Genomic DNA, 26,949 nt, shown 5'->3' on the forward strand with positions numbered 1-26,949 from the left:
GAAAGGAATTTCCTTTGCCTCTGGCTGAACTGCAGCTTTCTATACTGGAACTCATAGCTAGTACATCACAGGATGCTATTCTGCGTGATATGCATCACTGAAGCTCTGTATTTATGAGTTCAGGGTTTTGGAAGTCTGTTGCTTTTCTTAGCAACCTGAGTAAGAACACCAGATTTTTTAATCACTTCCCAGTTGAAAATCCTTAGATACAGTGGCGTTGCTAGGAGGGTGATGGGGTGCTGGCCACACCAGGTGACACTCACAGGGGCGATGACACCACTACTCGCCAAAATTTTTTAAATCTTGGCATTTTTGAACAATACCATTATGCTGCATATCAATTGATGTGTGGTTTCATGCAGAATGCAGTGAAACAAACCACATTGAAATATTTCTATTCTATCAAAAGTCATAGCCAAAACACTAGTGCAGTGCTATTCAAAATGGGGCGTCGCGACGCCCCAGCCTGAGGGCCCTGGTCCCTGCCCCCTTAAGGGGCGGGGGCAGCCTAGAGGTGGGGGAAGGCAGCGGCGCGATCCCCAGGATCGCGCCACTCAGGCGGCTGCAGGGGCTTGGGTGCACTTACTCAAGCCTCCTGAAGCCTCCCCAGGGTGCTCTACTTCCGCTTTAGCAGGGGTGGGGCGCGATCGCTCCGCATCCACTTTCCCTGCTGCAGGGAGCCCTGCCAGAAGTTGTGCTGGGCTCCCCGCACCCTGGGGAGGCTGCAGGAGGCTTGGGTAAGTCCACCCAAGCCCCTGCAGCCCCCTGAGCGGTACGATCCTGGGGATCGCGCCACTGCCTTCCCCCCGCCCCTGCAAAGACTTACTGGCTTACTGGCTCTCAAACTCTCCCAGAGAGTTTGAGAACCACTGCAGTAGCGGACAAGGGGCAAAGGTACATCACCATGCCCAATGCTTGGGGCTTTGCCCCACCCACTGCATGGGAGGAGGTCCATCATAGGAGTGACATGAACCCTAGTTACTCCACTGCTTAGATACTACCCAACTAAAATGTGAAACTTGTTGGTGCAACTCCATCTGCTGTCCAGAGGGGGCAGGATGCTGTCCAGAAGGAGTCAAACTATGGCCCAGTGACTCTGACCTTTCTACCTGTTCTCTCTGTGATCCTTGTGGGCTGTGGCCCTAACCCTTTATCCTTCCCTTCTCTTCTGAGCATTTCCTTTTTGTCCTCTGACCACTGACCTGTTAAGATGCGCACACCAGGGCTCTGATGCCCACGCCATCTTGAGCATAAGGCATGCACGGTGAGGCAGCTCCAGGGCCTTGCTATCTCTAAGTATTAGCTGAACCTCTGATCCTAATCTGATCCTGTAAATATACATTCTATGGAACTGTAAGTAAACAACTTTTTTTTTTTTTTTGCAACAAGCCATTTTCTCTTTGTCTTTTTATTGATTAGCAGTCAGCCAGGTGAGGTAGATTCCCTGGGGTGATACCCAAAGGGGGGTCCGCTGCTTAAGCTACTCTGCTTCCCCCATCAGCAAAGAGGAAACTATTTTTTAATTTCCTCCAACAAATCTGCCATTCTCAGTTATTTTAAGCATTTTGATACTAGGATCAAGCTCATATAGCAACTTTTAACCAATTCACTATGCACTTGTATTATTTTTTTCTTTGATCTGAAACCAATTGCAACAGTATGATGTATATACTATTTTACATAACTAAGGATGCAATCCTAACCACTTATGTCAGTGCTTTCCAGCATTGACATAAGGGCAATGCAGCTCTGAGTTAAGGAAACAAACATTCCCTTACTTTGAGGAGGCCTCCGTGAGTGACACCCAACTGCAGGATGTAGCACATGTCCCATTGGCACCGCTATGCTAGTGCTGGAAAGCACTGACAAGGGGTTAGGACTGTGCCCTAAAGAAGATAATCTGTTTCCTGAGGAGGCAGCTAGTTGATGAGTTAGACTCTGGAGTACTGAAACTGGTTCAGAGAGACTCTTTGAATCACCTCCTCTGCTGATCTCGGCCCTCCTCAGCCTGTCCCATTCCCTGTTCTGCTCTCTCCCACTCAGAAACACCCTCCTCCCCACCTCCACTCTAACCTCCCCCAGCTGCTGTGCCACTCGGCACTTTACTTACCTCCCACTGGCAGTCAGGGGTCAAGCTACAGTGCTGGAGGGACGGTGCAGGCCTTCCTGCCAGCTCTGCCTACTCCTGAGTCATTGCAAACATGCTTTATGGCCCATTTGCAATGACTAGCACTGATAATCAATAGGATTGCACTGGGAGAAATGTTGTTCTAGGGGTCTTTGTGTTACTTTATGAAGCCCCTGCATTAAACTCATTAAAATTTGGTCCCCCGAAACATCTTCTTTCTTCTAACATGAATCAAAATCTTAATCTAAGTAGGCAACAGAAGCAGTCGGCTTTTCTTTAGAGGCAAATTCATCTTAACTAGTAGGTTATTTTCCACCAATGAACCAAATGATAAGGAGGAAAAGGCATTTTGCAGAAACAGGAAGAAACGGAAAGGATGAAGAAAAGATTGAAATTGTAGAGTTAAAAAAAAGTAAAAAACACACACACAAAAAGCTATCACACAGACAAGCTATTATGACATGATAATAGGTTGCCACCATAAAACATCAGGACAGCAAATATGAAATATGTACCAGTGGTATAAATTGCTACTCTGTTGACTTTCAGTGAGAACACCTTGGCAACATGATGCACAGAAGCTCTGGGCAGCAGAATTCTGAAAGTGACCATTGTTAAAATGGAATTAGAAGGAGCGAAAATAAGAGAAGGGGAAGAGATGACGGGGGGAAGAGGAAGACTGCTCCATCTACACCACAATTATTACTTGGTGCAGCTATACAGAGCCCTCTTATGGCTGTGGCGGCATCTTCCAAAGTTGGGGAATTATGTCATATGTCATCACTGACTTCTGATTCAGTCAAGCTCCAAACTGCACAGAGCTAGGCTTCAAGCTTACGGGGAACACTGTTTCTGGGCCAAATTCAAAGTGGTTGGACTTTAAAGCTCTTTATTGCTTAGGACCAAGATACTACCTCTTCTCATATGTGCCGGCTTGGCCCAAGAAACAGGCCTTCTATGTGTGCGGTCCCTGTGAGAAGACAGGGGAACGGTGGAAAGAAGCAGGGCCTTCTCTGTGGTGGCACTGCTGTTGTGAAACTCCATCCTCCGAGGGAGTTCTTGCAGGGAGTAAGCATTTTTTTTGTTTCATTAGGCTTTTGGGTCGCAATTGGGTGGGATTGTAAAGTTTGTGTGTTTTATTGTTTCTTCATGACTTTTTGCCACCTGTCACCTTTTACTGTCACCTTTATGAGTGCATTTTATTACCTTTACTAATTTTGTTGCCATTTTCTGTTATTTTATTGCTGCTCTATGGCTTTTTGCTGCCTGTTTATTTCTGGCTTTGTGAACAACAGAATATATATCTGCATAATTTTATATATGTGTGATATATGATTGTCCACAGTTTGGAACATAGTGACAATCCAAGATGAAATTTATGAATGTCAGAATATAGATATACATATCCCCTTTCTTGAACATGCACATGAGAACACTGGCAATCACACCTGAGTGACTAGCAACATGCACTGGTGCAACCCAAGTTAAGTCTTATTAACTATTAGCACACCCTTATTGAAATGTGCTTTTCAACATGTGCAGACTTGGCTACATGTCTTTTCAATCCCCTAAAAGCAGAAGTTGGGAAATGATTAGGCCCATGCTTCCGTATTTTTCAAAACAGACATATGCCTCATGGAACATGTGCACACATTTCACTCTTCACAAGGCTATGTGTAGTTCATATAAAAAGCTAATTGTTTCTTCAGATACCTTCCTGTGCAAGGAAGCAAACAGAAGTGTTTGAGAATTTCTTTTAAAAAGGAAAGTGGTAGATTTTGGGTTTGTAAGCCAAACATACATGGGCAGCAGAACAACTCAAATCATCATAAGAAAACAAAAACTCAGTATTGTCAATGGTATGTATTTATTATACTTACTGCATTTATTTTTACATTTTGAGATTGAAAAAAGCTCTCCTATAAAAGTGAAGCAAACACTGAGAAGGCTGCCTGAAATATACAAAGATCTTATGCTTTTTCTGTTTCAAAATACTTTGTGTGCAACTGAAAACAAGCAAAACCGATACTGAAATATCATTCATTTCTCATATTGAAACCTCATCACCTAACAATAAATACACTACTGTCTGAGCTCTGCAAGCAGAAAAACATCCAGTTCCAAGTCTGTGCCTAATAGTACACTATGTCGACACAGCTGAGGGTTTAGTCTTTTAGCAGCCCAGTCCACAATCTGTTTAAACTAGAGTACTTAAATTTAAGAGCATTTTTGTAACACCAACAGCACTTTTTAGTAACTCTTCTATTTACATGCACGTGTACATGACTGTAGTGCAGGAGTGAATGTTCTAGAATCCAGTTTTAAAATTGATGGAGGGAGTGTAGGAAGGTGTATCTACATTTATATTCACATTTCAACCTCCATACATTTTCTGTGAGCTGACACCTTCTTTCTGAAATGCATTATTAGGTCTCCATCTTTCACAATTCCATAGAGCCATATACAGGTGGGGTCTCAGAATCTGCAAGGAATCTGTTCTCACATCCCCGCCCCCCTTGTCGGATACAAAAAACTGTGGATAAGGAAATCTGCAGTTTTGGCCCATTTAAACCCTCCAAGGGTGACCAGACCTGTGTTTTGGTCATCTCCAGAGGGCCTTCTGAAACCTGCAGAGGCCCACCCGCAGCCACTCAAATGTTTTCTGCCTGAAACAGCCATTCTGAAACCTGCAGAGGCTGCAGGCAGTCTCTTCCAGCTTTAGAAAGCCCTCCGGAGGTGACAGGAGTGCAGCTCCAGTCGCCTTCAGAGGGTTCAAGTTGAGCCAGAACCACGGAAATAAAATCTGCGGATAAGTAGGCTCAACCTGTACTTTTTTCCCATATGAGGAAACTGGGAAACAGCATCTTCTTCCACACTAGCTGGAGAGAAGGTGGCAACCCACAGAGTGATACATGCCTCACAGAGGTCATGTGAATTTGGCTCCTGCAGAGATAACATTAACAAAGCTTTACCTGTGATATTGAAAAGCACTTTTCAAGTCACTTACACAACCTTCCCTAACCTATTTAGTCCTGCTAAATAGACCAAATCAACTTAAAACCTAGTAATTTGGCTTAAATGACTCATTCTGGGCTGCTTACATGTCAGTTACGATGATTTCTTGCCCATTTCATATACTAGAAACTATAAAAACCAAGCAGTGTAGTATATGTGCATATTCTCATAATTAGAATACTTTGTGGCACAACAACAATGGTGTTCAGATAAAATAATTTCCAATCTCAGGTCTCAAGCATCTGACGTGGCCATCGCTAATACAACCACACCACGGGTTTCCTAACAAACAAATCCATTTCTCCTTTTTCATACTACAAAACAGATGAATACCTTATGTTATGCAGACCCATGATTTCTTCTTGTAATACACTGGTGTAATGTGAGCTTGAACAAAGAAAACCAGAAAATGTAAAAGAACTATGAGACACATGTATCACACATACATTTCTCTTGTGTATATGCAGGTGACACCCGCAGTTTGTTTCAGAAAACGGAGCTGATTTCATTTGCTGCAATGACAAGCGCAGATCGTTTAACAGTAACAATGAAGTGTGCAGAATCAAGGTAAATTCATGCACCTTTGAAAAGAAACAGTAATCCAGGTAGGCTTAAGAGTCTGAGGAATGCTGACAAACACAACAAAATGTGATTCAAGTATCAAGTGAAAACAGTGTGCTCATGTTAAGTTGCTAGGTATAAATGACTCTGTGGGAGGTGCAGTTTGCAGCCTAAGTAAACATTTAACTGTGGGCACAATCCTAACCCATTATGTCAGTGCTTTCCAGCACTAACATAAGGGCAATGCAGCTCTGAGTTTAGGGAACAAACCTTCCCTTCCTTTGAGGAGGCCTCAGTGAGTGACACCCATCTGCAGGATACAGCACATGTCCCATTGGCACAGTTATGCCAGTGCTGGAAAGTACTGACGTAAGAAGTTAGGATTGCGTCCTGTGTCACATAAAAGTCAAAATGAATTTGCACATACAGTGACTTGACTATGACAGTCTAGTTACTCAGCTCAGGTAACCAATGATCGTTGCAGTGGCACAGTTCAAAAGGGCTGCCTTAGCTACAGTGGCATCAAAAGAATTGGGGCTGTTGTTCATCAAACGAACATGGCAAGTTGGCAGAGCCATCCCGCTCTCCTCATTTGACAGTAAAGCCATCAGACAACAGTGACGTTCACACATTGCACTGAGAATTTCCGGGTCTCATCACCTTTTGACATTCAGCAGGCTGTGAATGACTGAAGCAGCACCTGTGTTGGAGCCAAATCCCACCACTAGTAGACAAATGGTCTCAAGCTAGCACTAGGACCCTATTGTTGAATCCTATGCACTGCTGTGTGAGTACAGGGGTTCATAGGATCACTGGCTTTATTGTTTACATGAGATGAGCATCTGGCTCTCAGTTTTTAAATGATGTGTACCCTCATCACCTCCAAATTGCAGAACTATATGATGCTGAAGAACATGTTTACATTTACTGTACACTGCTGCTAGCTTAGACCAGCAATTTTCAACTTTTCCCATCTCACGGCACATTGAGACAGTACTAAAATAGTCAGGGCACACCATCAGTTTTTGACCATTGACAAGGCATACCATGCTGCTGGCCTGGGGCTCACATCCCCCAATGACCCTATTTATATATGACCCTCCCGCAAACTCCTGTGGCACATTTGCAAACCATTTGTGGCACATCATGTGCTGTGGCACACTGGTTGAAAATTACTGGTTTAGACAAGTGGCAGTGAAGTTGAAAGAGAGCACCTGATGTAAAACTCATAGTAACCAAATAATGTTAATCTGCTTCAGCGCCATAACATTGTATGCCAAGGCTTAAAAATATATTTATTATTGATTATTAAACTTTATTTATATGCCGCCCTTCTCCCCAAAGGGACCCAGCTATTTCAGCTTTTAGAATATCTACCACCTGAAGGTTTCATTCTTATGCTCTTTTTGGCCAGTCGCTCTATGATTATGGAGAATCCCTGATGAATTGCAGAGTTACAAGAAATTAGTCAGGGCATCAAACTCAGAAATGTGCTTAGTATTTAATTGAGAAGGGGCTGAATCACAACTTTTGACACTTGCAAATTTCAGTATTTCACCACCAGCCCTTGCCATTTTAAATTTGTTTCTACAAGTAATTAGATCAATAGAAGTAGAATAAGAAACTATACAGTGAACTAATGATAAACCTCATCCTAGTATTTTTCTTTTTTCAATCATTATACTCTTAGTCTACCCTTATAGACTGATATACTTATATTTACTTCCAAGATTTACTTCCATTTAACTTAACAGTGAATTGGGTTTAAACCATGGGTGTTAGGCTTGTGAATGTCGTATTTTTGAACGCCACATCTTTATATCCAGACATGTGACTATTTATTTCTAAGCCTGTTGATTAATATATGATTAAGCACTTGGGTTTGTCACTTTTTTTTTTTTTAACCAGCCAGTGGTTTTAGAAAGAAGGTTAATTTAAAAAGCCTCTGTCTCTAAAAGCTGCGTAACGTTCAGACATTTAGATGGGAGATACTGGATACTCCTCAATTCCATGAAAGGCTTCACCTGCTGATTTCAGCAGTTCATGCTGCTGGTAAAGACACAAGAATAAGCCAAACATTCTTTTTCCTGGTCAGTTGGCAAACATATCCAACATATTCATAGAACAATTCATAGTCATCATCATGTTTTCTTTATAGAAAATTGTACCAAGGTGAAATCTTATTTTAATGATAAGAAATCAGGGAAATTGGTTGCGGTGTCAGTCACTGACTAGTTTCTATAGTGACAACTACAAACAAAACATAAAAACAAAATACATCAAGCTATCCTTTTTCATTTTAACTTCCTGCACTTTCCCTTCCCAGCTCTACTGTACTACATGTAAATTTCACTCTATTATAACTTTTCAAAATTCATTATTTACATATGTTCTTAAAAACCCAAAAACGAGACCTAAAAGATATAACGTCCAATAAGCTTTGTCTCTTTAGTTGCAAAATGCAAATAATATACTATGCAGCTCATTCAGATAACTTACATCCTGCCTACCTTTTAGTCCCCCTAATCAGATTAGCAGCTTGCATATCTAGAATGAACATTTTAATGCAAAACTTAAACTATAAAAGCGCAGACCTCATACACTTGCAACTGGCTACCTTCTAAGGCGTGTACACTCGATCTTAGCTCTGAAGAGCTGAGAAGTTCTATGCATTCTAATAACAGACATCAATTAAAACACAATCACTTATACTACAGATGAAAAACTTGGATACAAATGTCTGTCTTTCCCATAAGCATTGACCCCTTTAATTGGGTCTAAGTGCTGTTACTAACCATGTGTCCTCACTGGTTCAGTGACTTGCTAACTAGGAACCTGAGATTGCAAACACATTCTTGCAATTGTAAATACATTTATTCCAAGTGAAACTCACTGGTTTAAATGAAAAATGTTCAACAGTAACTTTGTATAGGGCCAGGAGCTTGAGGTTGTAGTACTGAAACTACTGATTTTATAGCGATCCTGTAGGGGTCTCCAAACCCTGGCCCGGGGGCTAGATGTGGCCTACGGAGAGCCTCTAGACGGCCCGCAGCCAGCCTCTGATCCCCTGAGAGCTTCTGGCCCGGTTGACCAAACAGAATCAGAGTTGTGCTTGTGTGTGCTTTATTTCCTTGGCTATGTTGGTGCTTGGAGAAATCCTGGACACCGTGCCAGATATTTGATGCGGCCCTTTGGTCAAAAAGTTTAGAGACCCCTGCTGTAGAGCATCAGTTGACTTCAAAAAGCTGGATGAAACGACTCAGGAATACATGGCTTGAGGACTGATATCTAATTCTATTTCCATAATGGCCCAAGCCAGCTGAGCCAGAGGGTTTGCATTTTTGATATCTGAACCCTTGTCATAAGCATTTGCACCGGTACACCTGTCTGCAAAATTGGGATAAAGTTGTGTTTTGTGATATATTTCTAGCATGGCAGTTATTATCTAAAATTGTAAAAAATCCTAAAAGCTCTGTCAACCACTTGAGAATATAGCATGTTTTTGGATCATTCTATTAGTATAACAGGAGCTCAGATGCACGTGTAGAGTCCTCTCATCAAAAACGTCTCCATTCACTTTCATTGAAGAACTATCCTACTCCTCCATTGAAGAACTATCCTACTCCTATCCATTAAAGTAAATGTGGAAGCCCTTCTATGCAGGAGCTCTGGACACACATCTGAGCACTCACAGAATTTGGGACCAGGTGCACTACAGTCCAAAGATCTGAGCAAGATCTTCTCATCCTCTTCCATGTAGGGCTCCAGGCACGAAGAAAGATTCTTCACTGTGTGCGCAATGACTATAGATGAGAATGGGGAACCCAGTTCTCTATAGGACTGGAAATGGTGGATTAAGGCAATTAGGTAAAAGCAAGTCTCACTGATTTCACTGGACTGACATCCATATAACTGTATTTAGCACTGTTGGTTAAACCAACTTAAAATAAACTTAACTGCACACTAGGTAAATTACACAACTCACATATTTTTGCATTTTCAGGCCCTAGAACTGAAGAAATATTAACCCTAGTGAAGAAATAAAAATAAACACTAATATATGAACAAAAACTTAAATGGCACATGAACAAATTTTGATATGACAGAGAATATACAATATTCCCCACAGTATGTATTTCAAGTTATAAAGCAGCTTTTTGAAGCTATGGAACTTTAAAAAATATGCACGCTGAAATTCTTAGGGAGGCAAATTCTGCCCTAGATATCAGAATGCACACACATAGTAAACCTATAGATATATCCAGCCTTGAATACAGATCTCTGTAGCAGAAAGGGGAAGCTAGGATAGTATCAAAACAACAGGCAACAAAGATAACAAGATTTGAGGAATTTGCTGTCATGTGTCATGCAGACTGTGGTGACTAAAAAACCAGCAGCTTTCAGTACCCTATTTAGGTATCAAGTTGATAGACCAAGCATCACAAAGTGATTATCTCTGATAGGCGATAAAGATATATTACCTATATTGGACGGGGGATGATATATTAAATATGCAGGGGGGAGAGATCTGTCACTAAGCATTTAAACATGTAAAATAGAGGGCATCATTCCAAGATGAAAAGGAATATAAAGAAGAAATATAGCATCCAAGTGGATCAATATTGTAATAAATAATGTTCTTTAAATTCGCAGTCAGCAGTAGGAAACCAAAACCAATTCACCCCCAGGGGGACAGTGTGTCTTCCCTGATTGCCAAACCAGGGCAACCACCTCCTCCAATTGCCACCTCAGAACAACAAAGAGGTCCTTTAGAAACTCTGATTGTTAACTAAATGCTTTCATTTCCAGCTGTATTTACTACTGAAGGGTTGGGGGGGGGGAAATCTTGGCAACATATTAATCTGCATAATACATGGTCAGACCATTCATTCACCTAGCCTGACTGAAAGTAGCTCTTTGAGGTCTTGCGCAGACTATCCAGCCAGTTACTCGGGATTCTTTTTAACTAGAGATGCTGGGGACTGAATCTGGGCTTTCTACATGCAACTCACGTGCTTCTGTACTGAGACAGAATGCGTGAAGGTAGAATAGTTACCAATAGTGATTTTCCTGTATATCAGAAAGGTATAATGACCTCAGTTAGTTGTTCATCAAAGACCCCCTCATGCAAATTAAGAAGCCCTGTTGATGAGAATGGAACACCTTATGTGTTTCAAGTTTGACCTGAAAAGTTCTGGACCGGTTCCTTTTAAAATACTGCATACAATCAGCCATAGAATACTCCAAGCACTAGCTAGACTGCTAAGTGTGAGCTTTCATTTGCTAACACTTTGTGCTAAGCGCATTATGGTAAGAAAAGAAAATCTCCTACTATCTCCAACCTTATATCGGATGCTCTTCCAATTACAGCTGTCAGGCAAGAAAAACGAGCCACTCAATATTAATGCCAAAGTAGAGCTGTGTGCTGCAACTACTCATCTGAAAGCGTCTCTGGTTTGCATTCAACTTTCTTAAATACTTTAAAGTCATCAAGTAATTTTCCAAAGGGCAGTTAGTACAGGTGCAGCCTATTTATCCACGGATTTTTTATCTGCAGATTTGTCTGCAGATGGGGTGGGGGGACCAAAAGTCACACGCTCCTTTGCCCTGCGCTGGCCTCTCCATCCCTTTCCAGGCAGCCCAAAACACTGCAAAAAGGCTCTGCCTTGCCCAGGCAGGGAATAACCCTGGAGTCCTGGAAGAGGTTCCCCTTGCAAAGGAACAGTAACACCCCTGGAGCCCCTGAGCCAGCAAAGAGGCTGAAGAGCGGAAGGGGGGGGGGAAATCTCTTTAGCCAGAACACGTGCAGCAAGGTGGAGCTCGCGCACGAACACTCTCGCGCTCTCTCTCTCTCACACACAGGGGCAGGTATGGTAACAACAGAGGGGATTGCTTTAAAAAACCCAGGGAGTGTTTGCCAAATTTGCCAAATTCCCCCCCCCCCAGATGGTGCAGGCAATCACTGACACAAGCAAAAACCCCCCCCATAGTGCAGGCAATCACCGATACAAGCATGCCTTCCCACCAAGCAAAGCATTAGATTTAGCCTACAATCCTCTCCACACTTTCCTGGGAGTAAGCTGACTTCTGAGTAGAAATGCAAAGGGCTGGACTCTTAAAAGATCAGCATCCCATGTGAAAGAAGCTAGAAGCTGGCAACGGGGAAGGCTGAGTACGGAGTGGAGGGGATTGAACAGCTGCCTTAGTTTCCTTCCATCCGGAAGTGTCAGGCTGCAGAGTATTTGTGTAACGCTATGGAATTTAGCACAACACGTTGTTTGTTAATTGCACCGAGTCATGGAATGGAACTAACGCGGATAAATAGGTTCCACCTGTATATAGAACTTATTTATTACAAACTTCAGCACTTCTATACAACTCATTTTGAACAAGTCACACCCACTGATTCAGTTCCATGGTACACAAGCATGTCACACATTCATTAGCATTTCAGAAGCAGCCCACTTTCCTTCTGAACATCATCATTTCCTCAAGCCTTATCACCCCCATTCATCATTTTGGTTAATGTAGGTTTTCAATACCCAACAAACACCTGCTCTACCCTAATAAAGCATTCTGAAATGTTTGTCCATATATGATCACCTAGTTACTTGACTACTTTTAGTTTTTAGAAATAAGTTCCACCAAAAATAAAATCACATTCAGGTCAGTGGTCATAATCCAGAACTTGTCACATGCATGGGAGTACTAGGGATTTCCCATTCTCTTCTCAGCTGTTGCAAGGCTCAACAAAGGCTCAACACAGGAGTGTGTTGATTTCTGCAGTGGTGCCCTCTGTGGTAAGATGCAAATTCCTCATCACAAACTGTCAGTTTGTTTCTCTACTACTCTCCGCCATCCATGTTTAGCTTCTTTAGGATAACGCAGCAGTTCACAAACTCTCCTGAGTTTGAAAAGCATGATAAGTCTTTGCGGGGAAGGGGTGGAAAGCAGTGACACGATCCCTAGGATTGTGCTGCTGCAGGGGACATAGGTATGTTTTTAAAAAACTACTCAGTCCCTGCTGGTGTCTGGGGGGGGGGGGAGGAATGCCGCAGAACCCTCTGCACTGAAAAATGTGATCGCGGCCCACTTCTGGGTTGCAATCACGAACTGGAAGTGGGTTGCAATCACATTTTTCAGTGTTTAGGGGCACAGGGAGACCTGCAGAGGGCTCTGTGGGGCTTCCCACATCCCCCTCCCCAAACATCAGCAGGGATCAAGGTATGTTTTTTAAAAGCCCTTATGTCCCACCGCAGCGGCATGATCCTAGAAATCATGTCGCTGCCTTCCTCCTTTCCCTACCCCTTAAAGAGGCAATGGCAGGGGTTTTCTGGCTGTTGGGTTGCAATCCATCAGTTTGAGAACCACTGGGGTAACTTACAGGCTTTGTCTCTAGCCTATGATCAGCTCTGCCTCTGGGTTGATTCTCCTGTGCTGTATTTCAATGGCTGTGCTTCCCAAGTTATGCCTAGACCAGGGTGGCCAACCTTTCAACTTTAGGACTCCTGGACCTTTAACAATTGTGTAGAAGAGGGAATTTCAGCAGGTGCAGCTTGTCATCTCACAGATAACAAGCTGCCCCTGCTGAAATTCCCTCCTCTAAACAAAGGTCCAGGAGCCCTAAAGTTGAGAAGCTGGCCACCCCTGGCCTAGACCCTCCAGTGGGACCTGCCCTACCATACTTTCATTTCTCTATGTACTTGGCTACCTATAGCTAGGCCCTGAAAGACGTACAAAATACTCTTTTCATAACTATGCTACGCAATCTGAGTCATTTACTACATTATGACTCACTCACCCACTCTCTCGCTCAGTGTGGCTTTGTGCTAATGTGAGGTGTGCTTTTGAAATACCCTGATCCAAGACTTAATATCTGGCCACTGCTTTCAGTGGGTTACATCCAATTGATACATCCATTCAATTGATATATTTAGGGCTGAGGTGCTTGCCTGAACTTGATAAAGTCAGCAAGTGACAAGTGCAAAGCAAACACCCCAATCTAGGTGAATCTGATGCTCCTTACACCATCCCAAAAGCATAAATTTTCATCACAACAGACTATCGTAACTATATGAACTTCAACACTTTAGAGCAAATTTATCAAAAGGGAAGCAAATGGTAGAACTTCATGCTTCTGGGAATTTGCAACTGTTCTGAATCCCAGTCCTATCCAGGATTGGGTAGGCTGCACAGGGCTTTACTATAGTGGAACACAGTTCTGCTGTCATAAAAGTGCCATACGGCACACTTGTGTCATTCTAGGAGTAAACGGCAGCAGAGGGAAGGCCTGTGCTGACGAGAAACACCTGGGCATTGGCAAAAGAGAGGTAAGCGCAGGAGGGCGGAGGAGGTATTTCTGGGTGGAGGGAAGGATAGAACGTGGGGACTGGCGGAAGAGGGGGTGGGACCAGCAAAGACCTCCTCTATTAAATCTTGTCCCACTTCCCAGTCCTGGAAGCCCAACATGGAGCTTCTCCAGTCTATGCCAGTGAAATAGCTGGCACAGACTTGCAAACCCCATAGAGCAGGCTGGGGATTTACTTGGAGTAAGGGGATGAATGTCCCCTTCCCTTGAAGAGATCTCCAGCCTGCTCACATATGAAATGGTAGCCATTTGGACCATTGTTCTATGCTCGATAGGATGGGCCCTTACAACCAGTGGGTGTCCTAAGGATAGTCTTTCCTCAACATTTTGATGAAAAACTGGTTGGCCACAAGTCAGTCTGCCAAGGGGAGTACATACCAGCCTTTTTGTTGACAAGGATGGTACAGAAAACTATGTTGGCTTAAAAGCCTCATTGATCTAGCATGTAAATGATTTAGCATGTAAGTAATTGTTTGGCAAGATACTAAATAATTATATTTAGTAAACAGGATGTATTGGACATAATGCAAAAGAACCAAAAGCATGCACATTTATGTGCTACAATCTCATTAATTTCGGTAATGTTTTGTGTACACCAGAGGTTCTTTGGGCAATGTCTACTACCTACTAGAGTTCTGACCTTGAATTTATTTTATTTGGGGAATGCTTTCTTATAAAAAAATAATTTTTGCCACATCAAGGCATTCGGCCTTGAAATTATGCCCCATGTACATTTCTAATACTAGGATCTGCGAAATTTAGTGGAAAAGTTAGTTCAAAATGCTGTCAAAAAGCAAAGCACAAGGCAAGTCTGACTGCAAGCGCACACAGAGAATTTACAGTCCACTTTTCATACTAGCAAATCTCATCCAGTCCTCAGGCCAACAGAAGGAAACGAACTATAACGGTTTAGAAAAGTAATTCCGTAGAATTTTTCCTTCCCATTCACTTTCATATTACACAAGAAACACGGTGGATATGTCTGACCTTTTCAATTACAGGTTGGGTATTCCTTATCCAAAATGCTTGGGACCAGAAGTGTTTTGGATTTTGGAATATTTGCATATACATAATGAGGTATCTTGGGGATGGGACCCAAGTCTAAACATGAAATTCATTTATGTTTCATATACCCCTTATACACATAGCCTAAAGATAATTTTATACAATAATTTTACATAATTTTGTGCATGAGATAAAGTTTGTGTACACTGAACCATCAGAAGGCAAATGTGTCACTATCTTAGCCCCCCATTTCAGACTTTGGAGCATTTCAGATTTTTGGATTAGGGATGCTTAACCTAAATAATTTTTATTTTTATGACCCATTCACTATACAGATGATCTGATAACATTGTAAGTTTCGAGGAAGATAATTATTCACTATCAGACTAGTATGATGTATTTCCTGATTATTTCACGTGTTAAAATAGGCATAGTTGTCTAGCAGCTAAAGAGATTGGTCATTTGTACAATATAACATTATTCTTAAAAGCACATCTTACATAAATAGGTTAAAGTAACATGATACAGAAGTAACAGGATAACAGAATTTGCTCACAGAAAACTAAAGCAGAAACTTCAACAGGTCACCAAGCAAGGTCAGCCTAAGACATTTTGCTGTCCCAAGTGACTTACACAGTAGGTAAGCTGCAGGGTAACACTTTGCAATGTTGCAAAATAAGCTGGAATTTATTATCAGAGTTCTCACACTTTTAAAAGGGACAGCTCAAAACTGAAGGACAAGGGGCTGAATTGTAAGCTTAGCTTGTTAAGGAAAATACAACTAAGGTAGTAACTGAGGTATCCTAAGAAAGGTAGTTTCTCTAATTAATCTTCTCCTGAAGAAAAGAAAGTGGAAGCAGTTTTGGTTACACTGAAAAAAAACAGAGGATGGGAGGCTATGGATATGCAAGATGTAGAGCAATTCATACTGTAGCAGTGCTTGCACCTGTGAACAATGAAGTCATGCACCATGATCTGAAATCATGACATTATTACGCCCACCATCATAATTTACTCTGAATTAAAACATCTAGTGATCAGTTGTCATCATGGGGTTAAATCAGTAACAAGCTATTGTAGCTATTAAGACAAACATGGGCATAGTCATTTGGTTGAAATCTAATCCAGGTGTTCCCCTGTATCTGTAGGGTTCTATTCTGGAATCCCCTGTGGTTACCTGAAACCGTGGATATGGGTGAACACCTGCCCCCCACCCTCTGGAAACAAGGGGAGCTCTGCTTCCCTTGCCTCTGGAGGGTTGCCTGAGCTGTGGACATATGTCTGCAGCCTCTGCTGGGCTCAAACTGAGCCTAGCAGTTAAAAAAAATGCAGTTTCTGGTTTCATTGAGAAACCAGAAGTGATGTTTTTAATGCCTTGTATGCATTAGGAGGATTGGGGAAGCCCCAGAGGGGCTTTTAAAACTGTTTTTTTAACTGCTAGGCTCAGACGACCTTCTAGAGATGAGGGGAGCAGAGCTCCCCTCACCAATGGAGGGGTGCATGGGGGGTGCATGCAGACCTGATCTGCGGACAAGTGAATCTATGGATACAGGGTCCCCCCTGTATTTCAGTTTCTAGAAACTGTGTTCTTTAAGTGGGCATGTAAATCAGAGCTAACTTTCCCAGTGTAGTACTTTTTTTAAAGAATACTTTTTGCAATTTCCCCAATAATCTCTCTCAAACCGTGCCTGGTTGCACTGTAGAACCACTGCAAATTCTGCAAAGTGCTAATTTAAATTATATACAGTTCATCATTTTTCAGAAATTTAAAAGGTAGTATGATAGAGGCACTAGTGTCTATAAATACTCACATTAACATTCTGTCCCACAGTGGATGAGATAAGCAGGCAAGTTGGAAAATCCTGCAAAACCTGTTTGACCTTGGTAGGACAGAAGGAATGATGACGTATCATACCATCTTCAAGTGATTGTCTGTAGACAGGTCTTCAGGCACTGCCTAGTGGCACTGCTCACAATCCAGAGAAAGATCACATATTGCATTGGCACTGAAGGGACTTAGTCCAGCATAACTTCCTCAAGACTTTGCTAGATGACGCTAAGGACACATATACCTGCAAGTGTTCTTCATCCTCTGCTTCATGCATTCATGAAAAATATGGATTATGAGAAGTACTATCTGGGAAAAAAGAATTCTATTGGGGCTTTGCAGCACAGGGTTTTTGCATACATACAAAACTTCTGTCCACTGTGTGAGTGATACATGACTGCTGTGTAGAGATTGCACAGGAGAGAGAATCTCCTAGGAGAGAACTTGGAGGAGAAAGGGTGAGTCTGATACAGTTGAGTAGAGAAGAGATGGGTTAGCACAACAAAGATTATCATGGATGTTAACAGTGCTAGCCATTAGTTCCAATAGCACCTATGTCTGCTGCTGCTGTTGGAACTGTTAATATACTAGACCCAATTTTTTTCTAGAGTTACATGTGGGTCACTGCAATGCAACCAGACTAGGTGTGCACCTTTATTTTGTCAATTAAAAATATTTCATCAAACTGTACTACAAAAATAAAATTTCTTTTTAAAAAAACTCTAATTTCTTAAACTTTAAACTAAAGTATATACACAATTTCATAAATGTAATATTTAAAAATAATTGTGCTAAGGCAACTAGGTGAATTATTTATTAGAGCTGGCTTTCTATTACAGCACGTTAGAAAGAGACAGCATAGGAGACTGAAAAATCTAAGGGAAGATGCAGAAAGACTCCTCAGGTTTCACTATATAGAAAAATAAACTCTGCTAAATTACATGAAATGTCAAGGATCCATGGCTGATTTGAGGTGGCAATTAAGAGTTGAGCACTCCATGGTATACAAATTATATGATAGCAATGAATACTGACTCCCTTAATCAGTTGTCTTTTCCAAACACAGGAAAAGCATCTTACCCCTGTTTTGTACTGAAAATTATAAGGAAGCAAATCAAAGAAAAATTCTTGATTTTTCTTATTCCCTCTGAACTGGACATCATGCATGCCTGAAATATTATCACTGCCAGTGGTACGCAAGAGTATTACAAGAGAAAAAGAAAGAAAAACTGGGCAGTGATTAACATTAACCCCAGTGGACCAGAGAGGTGATCCTACAACATTTTTTTTCCTTTTCAACCCCCCTTCTCTTTTGCCACATGTCCACAAACTTGTTAATAATTCCCTTGTGTACTGAGTCAGAGGCACAGATTATGAAAAGCGATGAAATGCTGTAATTATTATTTCATGTTTTCTAACAGGGAAGGATATTCCTCCATATGACGACAGCCAGCTGTTGGTTTGTACACATTTGTAACTAACAGGCTATATAATTGTAGGCTACGGAGTTTCAGTATTTCAATGCAAATCTTCCAAATATTGCCTTAAGAAATCATTTTCAGATCACAATTATACAAACAAACAAACAAAAAAGCAAACAAACTATCACCATAACTCCAAAGAAGTACCAAATCAGACTTCAGCACCTAGAGACAGAAGTTAAGTCATGTTTTGGTAGTGAGACTAGATTGCTCTAATCTGTGCTGGCACCATTCAGTGTTAGAAAAAGAAAATGGCAGCAAAAGTCGTCAGCAGCTTCTCTTCACCTGGAGAACTCCAGATAGCTAGCTAAACAAACATCAAGCCACAGTAGGAGTCATTGGAATCCTTGCCTCTTGCATTGCTTTGATGAAGGTATATAGGCTGTTTTCCTTGGAGACGGAGATCATCACACTGAAGAAGCAAGACCGGCAATCTGGAAAGCTTCCAGGGAACAATCTTCAGTTGTACAGCTATGGTTTTTTACCTTCAATAAGTGATCTTAACCGCAGACAACAGTCTTGCTCATTTGTATGCTGAGCCGGAGGCAGCCTTACAGTGTGTTCATCTCAGTGGACCTTTGACTGGATGACATTTCAGAGTCTGCATTCTGCTTGCATTTCTCCAGATCACGAAAATATGGGTGAGATAAGGCATCATAAGCTGATATTCTCTTGGCAGGATTGAATGCTAAGCATTTCTGTATTCAGGAGAAATGAAACAATTATAAATTAAGAGGAGATATTTCGTTGGATTGAGCAGTGCACTTCATATGAGACTGAGGCTACAGTCCTATGCACACTTTCTTGAGAGTAAGCCCCATTAAAGGCAATGAGACTGACTTCTGAGTAGACATGCACAGGATTGCCTCTGAACCTCAAAGCTTATCAAAGAATGGCAGCATTTCATAATTTTGGTTTAAGGAACACTAACTCTTGATTATGCGTGAGAGAAAGATCTGGTGATACTACCTAATTTCTAAAGGGAACAGAGCTTATGTCAACACACTTTATTTAGGATATAATCAAAAGGTTTGACATCTGTATCCATCATCACTACCGCTATTAATTTAATGAACATAATTTATTGCAGCTTTTTTTGGTCATGTAATGCTGAACAGGATGGCTTGATCTCCAACACTGAAAGACCTTGACCCCATGATCACTGAAACTTTGAGAAAAGAGCAATTAAAGAAAAAAAAACAAATGGTTTAGTCAATGTAATGCAAGGGCATTTCTCAATGTTCGGTCTGCAATTATGGTTTTATGAATGTTATTAAATAATTTTCTCTTGGTCTTTCTTGCCACACAAGTCACCTTCATTTCCCTCCCCCTGATGTATATGCTTTTTCTTCTTTCTCTCTTTTTTTCTGTTCTGCTTCCCTTCTATTATGTTGGTGTATCACCAAATCACTATTTGGTGACAATTGTTTGTTTTGTGCAATACCACCAACTGCTTCAATGTACTTTAAATAAAAAACTAGTCTATTTGCAGAGCTCTAGTGTGGCAGACACTTACAAGCAGCAAGTCTTTGCCCAGTTCATCAATATCCTCTACAAAAGCTTCAACAGGCTGTGGGGTTCTAGAGGTGAAGGCATTTCTCGGGAGGGCCACATCACTGGGCCAGTCTTCTTCATCAGGAAGCCCAATTACACTGTGTAAGAAAGGAAAAAACAAGTGTAAGTTTCAGGTAAAACACAAACATTTGCTGCATAATTCATACAGCTGCATTTTTTCCACTATCAGATTGTTCTTTGTCACACTGAAGAAATTCAGTATCTGTTGATTTGATATCTGTGGTTCTGTTCATCCACAGTCCCCCCCCATGCCCCATTACCTTTGTTTATGTTGATAACTTTCCCCCAAGCAATAAGGTGCCTTGCTTGAGCAAATGCTGTCAGCAAAAAGCTTGTAGCCAGATGAGCAGGCAAGCAACCTGCAGCCTAGAAGGGAGACTAAGAGCAACAGGAAGCAGGAGGTGAATGTTTGCTCTTTGCCATCCAGAAGGGAGACTGTCTGCTTGCCAGCTTGTCTGCCTATAAAATTTTGCTTATAGCATTTGCTCAAGCAACACACCTTGTTGCTTGGGAGAATGTAATCAACATAAAGGTTGTTGTTGTTATTGAAAAGCAGCTTACATAGAAAAATAAATCTATAGTTTCCCAAAGGACTCACAATCTAAACAAAATTACATAAGAGATACCAGCAGCAGCCACTGGAAAAGATAGCATGCTGGGGTGAAGAGGGACAGTTGCTCTCCCCTTGCTAAATGTAAGAGGACACCACTTTGAAAGGTGTCTCTTTACCCAGTTAGTAATGAGGTGTGGGGGGTAATGGAGATGGGGTTCTCCCTTATCTGCAGTTTTGCTATCTGGGGGGGGGGGGAGGAACATCTCCCCCACAGATACAAGGGGATGCTTGTAACTGCTCCCATTGGTTTACTCCCACTTAACTCATGGTTGCAGACAGATTGCTGCCCCCAAGGAGCTACAATCAGAAATAAATAGTGAAAACAACTGAGTAAGGGGAGAGTGAGAGAATGCTTAGCAAGGGATTTGCTGGATCATGAATGTGACAGATAAAGCTTGCCTGCAGTTGGGAATGAGGATTGGGAAAGTAAGCCAAAGGCTTTTAAAAAGAGGCTGAAGGCTTGAAAAGCAGAAGTGGCTAATGAAAAGTTGAAAGAAATATTTAGCAGTCACTCCTTGCTATGTTATATTAAAAAAAACTGGGGTTTGAGAACTGAACCCTTTCGAGACAAAAAACAGCACAGTAATTAAAAGGAAATGGTTGTATAGTACCACTAGGGTGCAGCATTGTTCTGGTTTCCAGAAGTCAATAAAGCAAAGAACTTCCAGGTGGAGGATCTTTCAGGGGTGAGTAATGCTAATTTAGGTCTCCCAGTGGCTTAAAGACACACAGGACTAACAGCACAATCCTAGACATGTTTACTCAGAAGTCTCATTGTATTCAGTGGGCCATACTCCCATGTAAGTGTGTATAGCGGCGGTTCTCAAACTTCTTGGGAGTCAGTCTCCTGGGGTAAATCTTGGCAGGGGAGGGGCGAAAAAATAAGTGCTCAGAAACCACTTCTGGTTTGTAATCATGAAACCTGAAGTGGTTTCCAATCACTTATTTTTCTATTCTAAGACTTGGGGAGCCCTGTGGAAGGCTCTACGGGGTTCCCTATACCTCCTGGAAGCTGCTGCATTGCCCCGTTAAGTAAAATTCCCCTTGGCCCCCAGCAGTGGCACGATCCTGGGGATTGCATCACTGCCTCCCCCCATCCCCTGCCCCTTAAGGGACCAGACACTGAGGCTCACAGGCTGGGGCATCACAATACCCCAGTTTGAGAATCTCAGATGTACAGGGCTGCACCTAAGTCACCAATCTGTGAAGATTACTCCAAGTGCTATAGGCTTGCAGAATATGCAGAACCATCACATTACTGTTACTGCAAACACTGGTTACTGTCCACTACCTTTTCCCAAGAACTGAGCGTTGTACACCTGGTCTAACACAAAACTGTGCACCCATCGATGCAGCAGCTTTTTGGACATAGCTGTGGAAAAAGATTTTAATTGCCTTCTGCTTCCTTTACTGTAAACTGTCTTTACTGTAGCTGCTTGGTTCATGCCAGTTAAGGAACTCCAACTTTGCACCAATTTTAGACCCTGTCTGAGGGCCCAGAGCAACCTGGTATTGTTCCGGAGTATAAGACAGGTAGTTTCAGATATTCATGTGATTTACTTGTCTCTGAATAAAAATGCATAGGATTGTTCTGTCAGGCAGCAGCATTGTTAAGACAAAGCAATAGAGAAGGAAACAATGATATACTGTACCATAGGACAAGGAACTGAAACAGCATTATGTCATTTGCCTCTTGGAAGTAGATATACACAGTGAAAATGGAAGAGGGGTTTCCTGTCTCATGCTACTGTAAAAGGGGGAAGCATTTCCACTGTCCTATGCTTCACATCTCTTCTCATACATCAGATCTGTGTACACAAATACTCTAGGGTATTTAGGAAAAAACCGCAATGTAGATTCCCACTCAGAGATGCCAGGAGCATCTTCATAAAGACAAATAAAGTAGCAGTACCTCCAGCTGCAAAAACAGAAAGGTGCTACTAAACACATGGGGGGGGGGAGACATGAAAAATATAGATGAGGACAGTTTTTTTTCTACAAGCAGACAGTAATAACGAATGTCTTGTCACTGTTCAAGCTGGCACAAAATTTCTTCTTTCTGATTAATGAGTAAATTCTTTTTCACACAGGTAATTGCACCCTCTAGGAACAGACAGAAAAGGCTGTTTTCTGACTGCTCGGTCCAATAACAGCTCATTTTCCCATCAAAAATGTCATACATAATATATGTCATGTTCTTTTTTTAAAAAGAATTGCTTCCATACTCCACTATACTACAAAAATCTCCATAGTGTGTGTATTAAAGCATTCTTTATTTAATAAAACCAGATGAATAAATTGAAGGAGATAATAGCCAGAACCAGAAAAACCAAACTGCTAGGGGCTGGCTTCTTCTAGATTGTGCAGGAACAGCTATTCAGTGGCATGGCAAATTAAGCATGCTAGTGAGTCATATACAATGAGGCAGAGCACAGGAAATGGAAGCCAAATTGTTTAAAACCAAACCCAGCTATTGAAAGCTTGTTGTTCAAAATAAAAAAAATCTCTAGGAACAGATATATGATGCGGTCTGAAGACTGTGTATTTAGAAACAAAGGCACTGTTTGAAGCCCTTTAAAGCTATAGAATTAGCTTTAGAAACATAGCATTCCAAGCATAGCTGTATTACAGGTTTGTTTAAGGGCATTATGATGCTCACATTTTTATTGTCAATACCTTTTCTAATGACCCCTAGCATGGAGTTTGTCTTTTCCACAGGTGCTGCGGACAGTTTTCTTTGAGTTATCTGCCACAACACCAAGTTCTCTTTCCTGGTTGGTCAATGCCAGGGTTGATCCCATCAGTGCATATATGAAGTTAGGACTGTTGGTTGAAAATGCCTCACTTTACACTTGGCACACTGAACCTTGGCTGTTTTGTTGCCCATTTACACCATTTGCAAGAATGGTTACAGTTATTAGTAGTGCACAGAGATGTTGAGAATGCTAAAAAAAATTCATTAAAAAAAAAAATAAAAGTTAACATCATGGTATGGGCACAGAGGAAAGGTGGTAAATATATAACCATCACCAATGTCATTACAGAATACAATCAACAAATGCTGGTGACTCCTGTGAAGTTGCATTCCAGGTAGAACTCCCAAGAGTCATGGATATGCAGCTCGGGGGGAGAAGTGCATTTCTCGCGAATACAATAGAATCACAACACAGAAAGATGATGTCCCGTCTCTGTAACAAATGGATTACTTTTGTGCAATTATTGTACTAAAATCAATTTCCTTGGAATACTCTTACAGAAAATACAGGAAGCTGCTACTTACTCAAAGATTTTTCCTAGTTGATCAACATCAGAGTTTCCACGAAAAAGGGCTCTGAAAAGAAAAACAGGAATACTTTAAAAAGAGAAGACTTTCTGTAATTCATGTAAATTTTTAACTTCATTCATACAGCTTTTTCATGTGTTTTACAACGCTGGCCACCTTTGAATCTCCAATTTCTTACAGACCAAATGCACACTTTGAAATGCAGCCAACATGTGGGCGTTGTGGAGTCCCTTCCGATAGCAGAGTTTTGATAGATTCCTGCCATCTGGCAACTATAAAATAATAAATGCTCAAGGTGGGGATGGTCATTATGTAATAAGCCACTCTTAAAGCCATTTCCAAAATCACATTTTTCTTCCAAGTGAAAACTGAAAAGTTGGGGGGGGGGGGGAGAGAAAGTTCATATTATTTGGGAACTGTCCTGCCTCCTGATGAGGTTCTGACTATGTAACCCTAGTGTTCAAGCTGCCTCCTGCCTACCCCTTTCCTCTTGTAGCATCTGCAAAAGGAAGAACATGCCTGTTTGTTATTGAATAAAATGGAAGGTAATGGGTACAGGGGGCACAGGGGATTGGGACTACGGAAAACCGCAGATGACTGAAAAGGCAGATACTGGATACGGGGGGGGGGGGAGGAGATGCCTGTATCATGGAGAACAGGTCTACTGATGGATTTGGATCATGATGGTTATATGCTAGCTGCAGGTTCAGAGGTGCAATGCTTCAGAATACCATTTGCCGGAGGGGACTATTGCCTTCATCCTGGCTGTATGTTATCCTGGTAGATTTTCAGAAGGATATCCTAAAAAATCTTCAAAATAAATGAAGTGATTCCTGCTTCTAGCTTCCCAGAGGCATCTGATTGGCCATTGCAGGGAACAGGATGCTGGACTAGATAGCCTTTTGGTCTGATTCAGCAGGGTTCTTCTTATGTAAGATTATCTGTCTTCTGAAATAAGAAAGCCACTTGCATTAAAGGCAGAAAGGCTATTTTTGCAAGGCTCCTACTAGTTCCTTAAAAATGACTAATCTAGAGCCAGGCAAGAGAATCAAAGCATTTTTAACAGATTAACTCACTGGAAACCACCTCACAGCATGACAAAACCCACCAAATATGTAACAGAGGAAAGGGAAGCTAATGTTTAGGCGAAAAACAAGGCCTTCCATTCCTAATCTAAATACACTACAGACTCACGTGAGAACCTCAAGAACTGCCAATACAGCAGCCTCAAATTCTGGGCTGGAAGCCAGGTATGAAAAGCAAGAGAAATAACTTCCAAAGACAAATATCTGGATTCTGTCATGGCTAATGGCTCCTGCTGGCCATAAGGCAAAACAGTATGGAACACTGGCCAGCTTAAGATGGCAGCTGCATATCGTTCGCTCTAGCCCACAACTCACATTTTGGGGTTTAAATGCCGGCTCATGCAATTCAACTTTGTAACATTTTTGTGATCCATCACATTTTTGTGATCCACAAGCAAACACCAGGACTGCCATTACTCAAACCCTGGTTATCTAAAACAAAAACTAATAAACCATCACATAATACAATTGCAATATTAGCATTGCTTTAGGAAAATGGAAGATAGTAAGAGTTTATGAAGATAATGTAATACATTTTTTTACTGAGGTACTGATTTTCATGAGCTGCAAACATGGGTCCTAGTTTGTGAGTTACAGTATCCCAGGCATAACGGTAATTGCTATAAAAAGTATCCAGGTCACATGGCTAAGTAATATAGTGAAAAAGTCTAGGTAAAAGAATAGGTTATTCTTTCTTTTTCCTGTGCCCTCTTAAAGATAAGGGTACACACCCTCAGGTATTGGAGTGGGAGAGTGCACATTAAGACATAAATGTTTCAATTGAGACAGTGGGCAATGCCAAGTGATACAAGGCATTTTTACTGGTGTTTATCATGGTAATTATTTTGAAAAATTATTTTTTCACAAATGTTACATGCACAGTCCTAGTGGAGCAACGCTGTGAACTGCAGAGAACTCATTTTAAAATTAAACATTAAAACTAAAACTTACAATAAGATTTTCATTATGAAGAACACCAAATAGCAATAGATGTACGGATAATGGAAATATCTTTGAAACAGCAGCCATAAATTGTAGCTTGCATGGTGAGAAAATGTGATTTCCTCACTACTGCCACACTTGATGGGGAATAGAAATTTAGATATTCCTGAAAATAACAATAGGGCAATCAACTAATAACCTGGAAAGTCCCTTTAGATAGCTTTATACTGAAAGAATTTTGGGAAGTGCCTGCTGTTGATTCAGTGCCCCCTACAGCCCCAAGTCACACAGAGATGAGATGATCCCCAATAGTCCAAATGGTAGACCAGGGTCTAGCACAGCCATTTTCAACCTTTTTCAGCTCATGGTACACTGTCAAGGCACTAAAACTGTCAAGGCACACTGCCAGTTTTTCACTTACATTAAATCACTACATTACAATTAATTGTTAATATAATTAATACAATCAAATCCTTACATGACAAAGGGCACAAACCTAACCAGGTCTACTCAGAAGTAAGTCCTATTTTGTTCAATGGGGCTTACTCTCAGGAAAGTGTGGTTAAGATTGCAGCCAAAGACTAGGGGGGAATGTGTCTATAAGTCCCATTATAGTCAGTGGGGCTTACTCCCAGGAAAGTGTGGACAGGATTGTGGCCCAAAGGCCCTCCTCTGAAAGGCAAAGGCAAGGCAGGGAGGGTCGCTTGGGGGAGCCACAGGCAACTGTGGCAAGGAGAAGAGACTGGACCCTCAGCCAGCCCAATCTTAGGCTGCTGGCCTCAGCAGGCTAGCTCGCTTCCTACCTAGACGAACAGGCCTTGCTGAGGGAGAGTCAGCATGGCTTCTGTAAGGGTAAGTCTTGCCTCACGAACCTTATAGAATTCTTTGAAAAGGTCAACAGGCATGTGGATGTGGGAGAACCCGTGGACATTATATATCTGGACTTTCAGAAGGCGTTTGACACGGTCCCTCACCAAAGGCGACTGAAAAAACTCCACAGTCAGGGAATTAGAGGACAGGTCCTCTCATGGATTGAGAACTGGTTGGAGGCCAGGAAGCAGAGAG

General features: G+C 41.6%; 1 protein-coding gene across 1 annotated transcript in view; it reads right to left on the reverse strand.

Annotated features, from left to right (window-relative positions):
• Positions 1 to 17,705: 17,705 nt before the first annotated feature.
• Positions 17,706 to 26,949, reverse strand: part of CDK6 (cyclin dependent kinase 6) — a 93,080-nt gene continuing 83,836 nt past the window's right edge. The window contains exons 5-7 of the mRNA XM_066627579.1: positions 23,855 to 23,905; positions 19,903 to 20,038; positions 17,706 to 19,084 (exon numbers count right to left, since the gene is read on the reverse strand). Coding sequence (XP_066483676.1) covers positions 18,938 to 19,084; positions 19,903 to 20,038; positions 23,855 to 23,905 — 334 coding nt within the window. The 3' untranslated portion in view covers positions 17,706 to 18,937. The remainder of the gene's footprint in view (positions 19,085 to 19,902; positions 20,039 to 23,854; positions 23,906 to 26,949) is intronic.

This window comes from Tiliqua scincoides, chromosome 5, assembly GCF_035046505.1.
Source record: "Tiliqua scincoides isolate rTilSci1 chromosome 5, rTilSci1.hap2, whole genome shotgun sequence".
Classification (NCBI taxonomy): Eukaryota; Metazoa; Chordata; class Lepidosauria; order Squamata; family Scincidae; genus Tiliqua; species Tiliqua scincoides.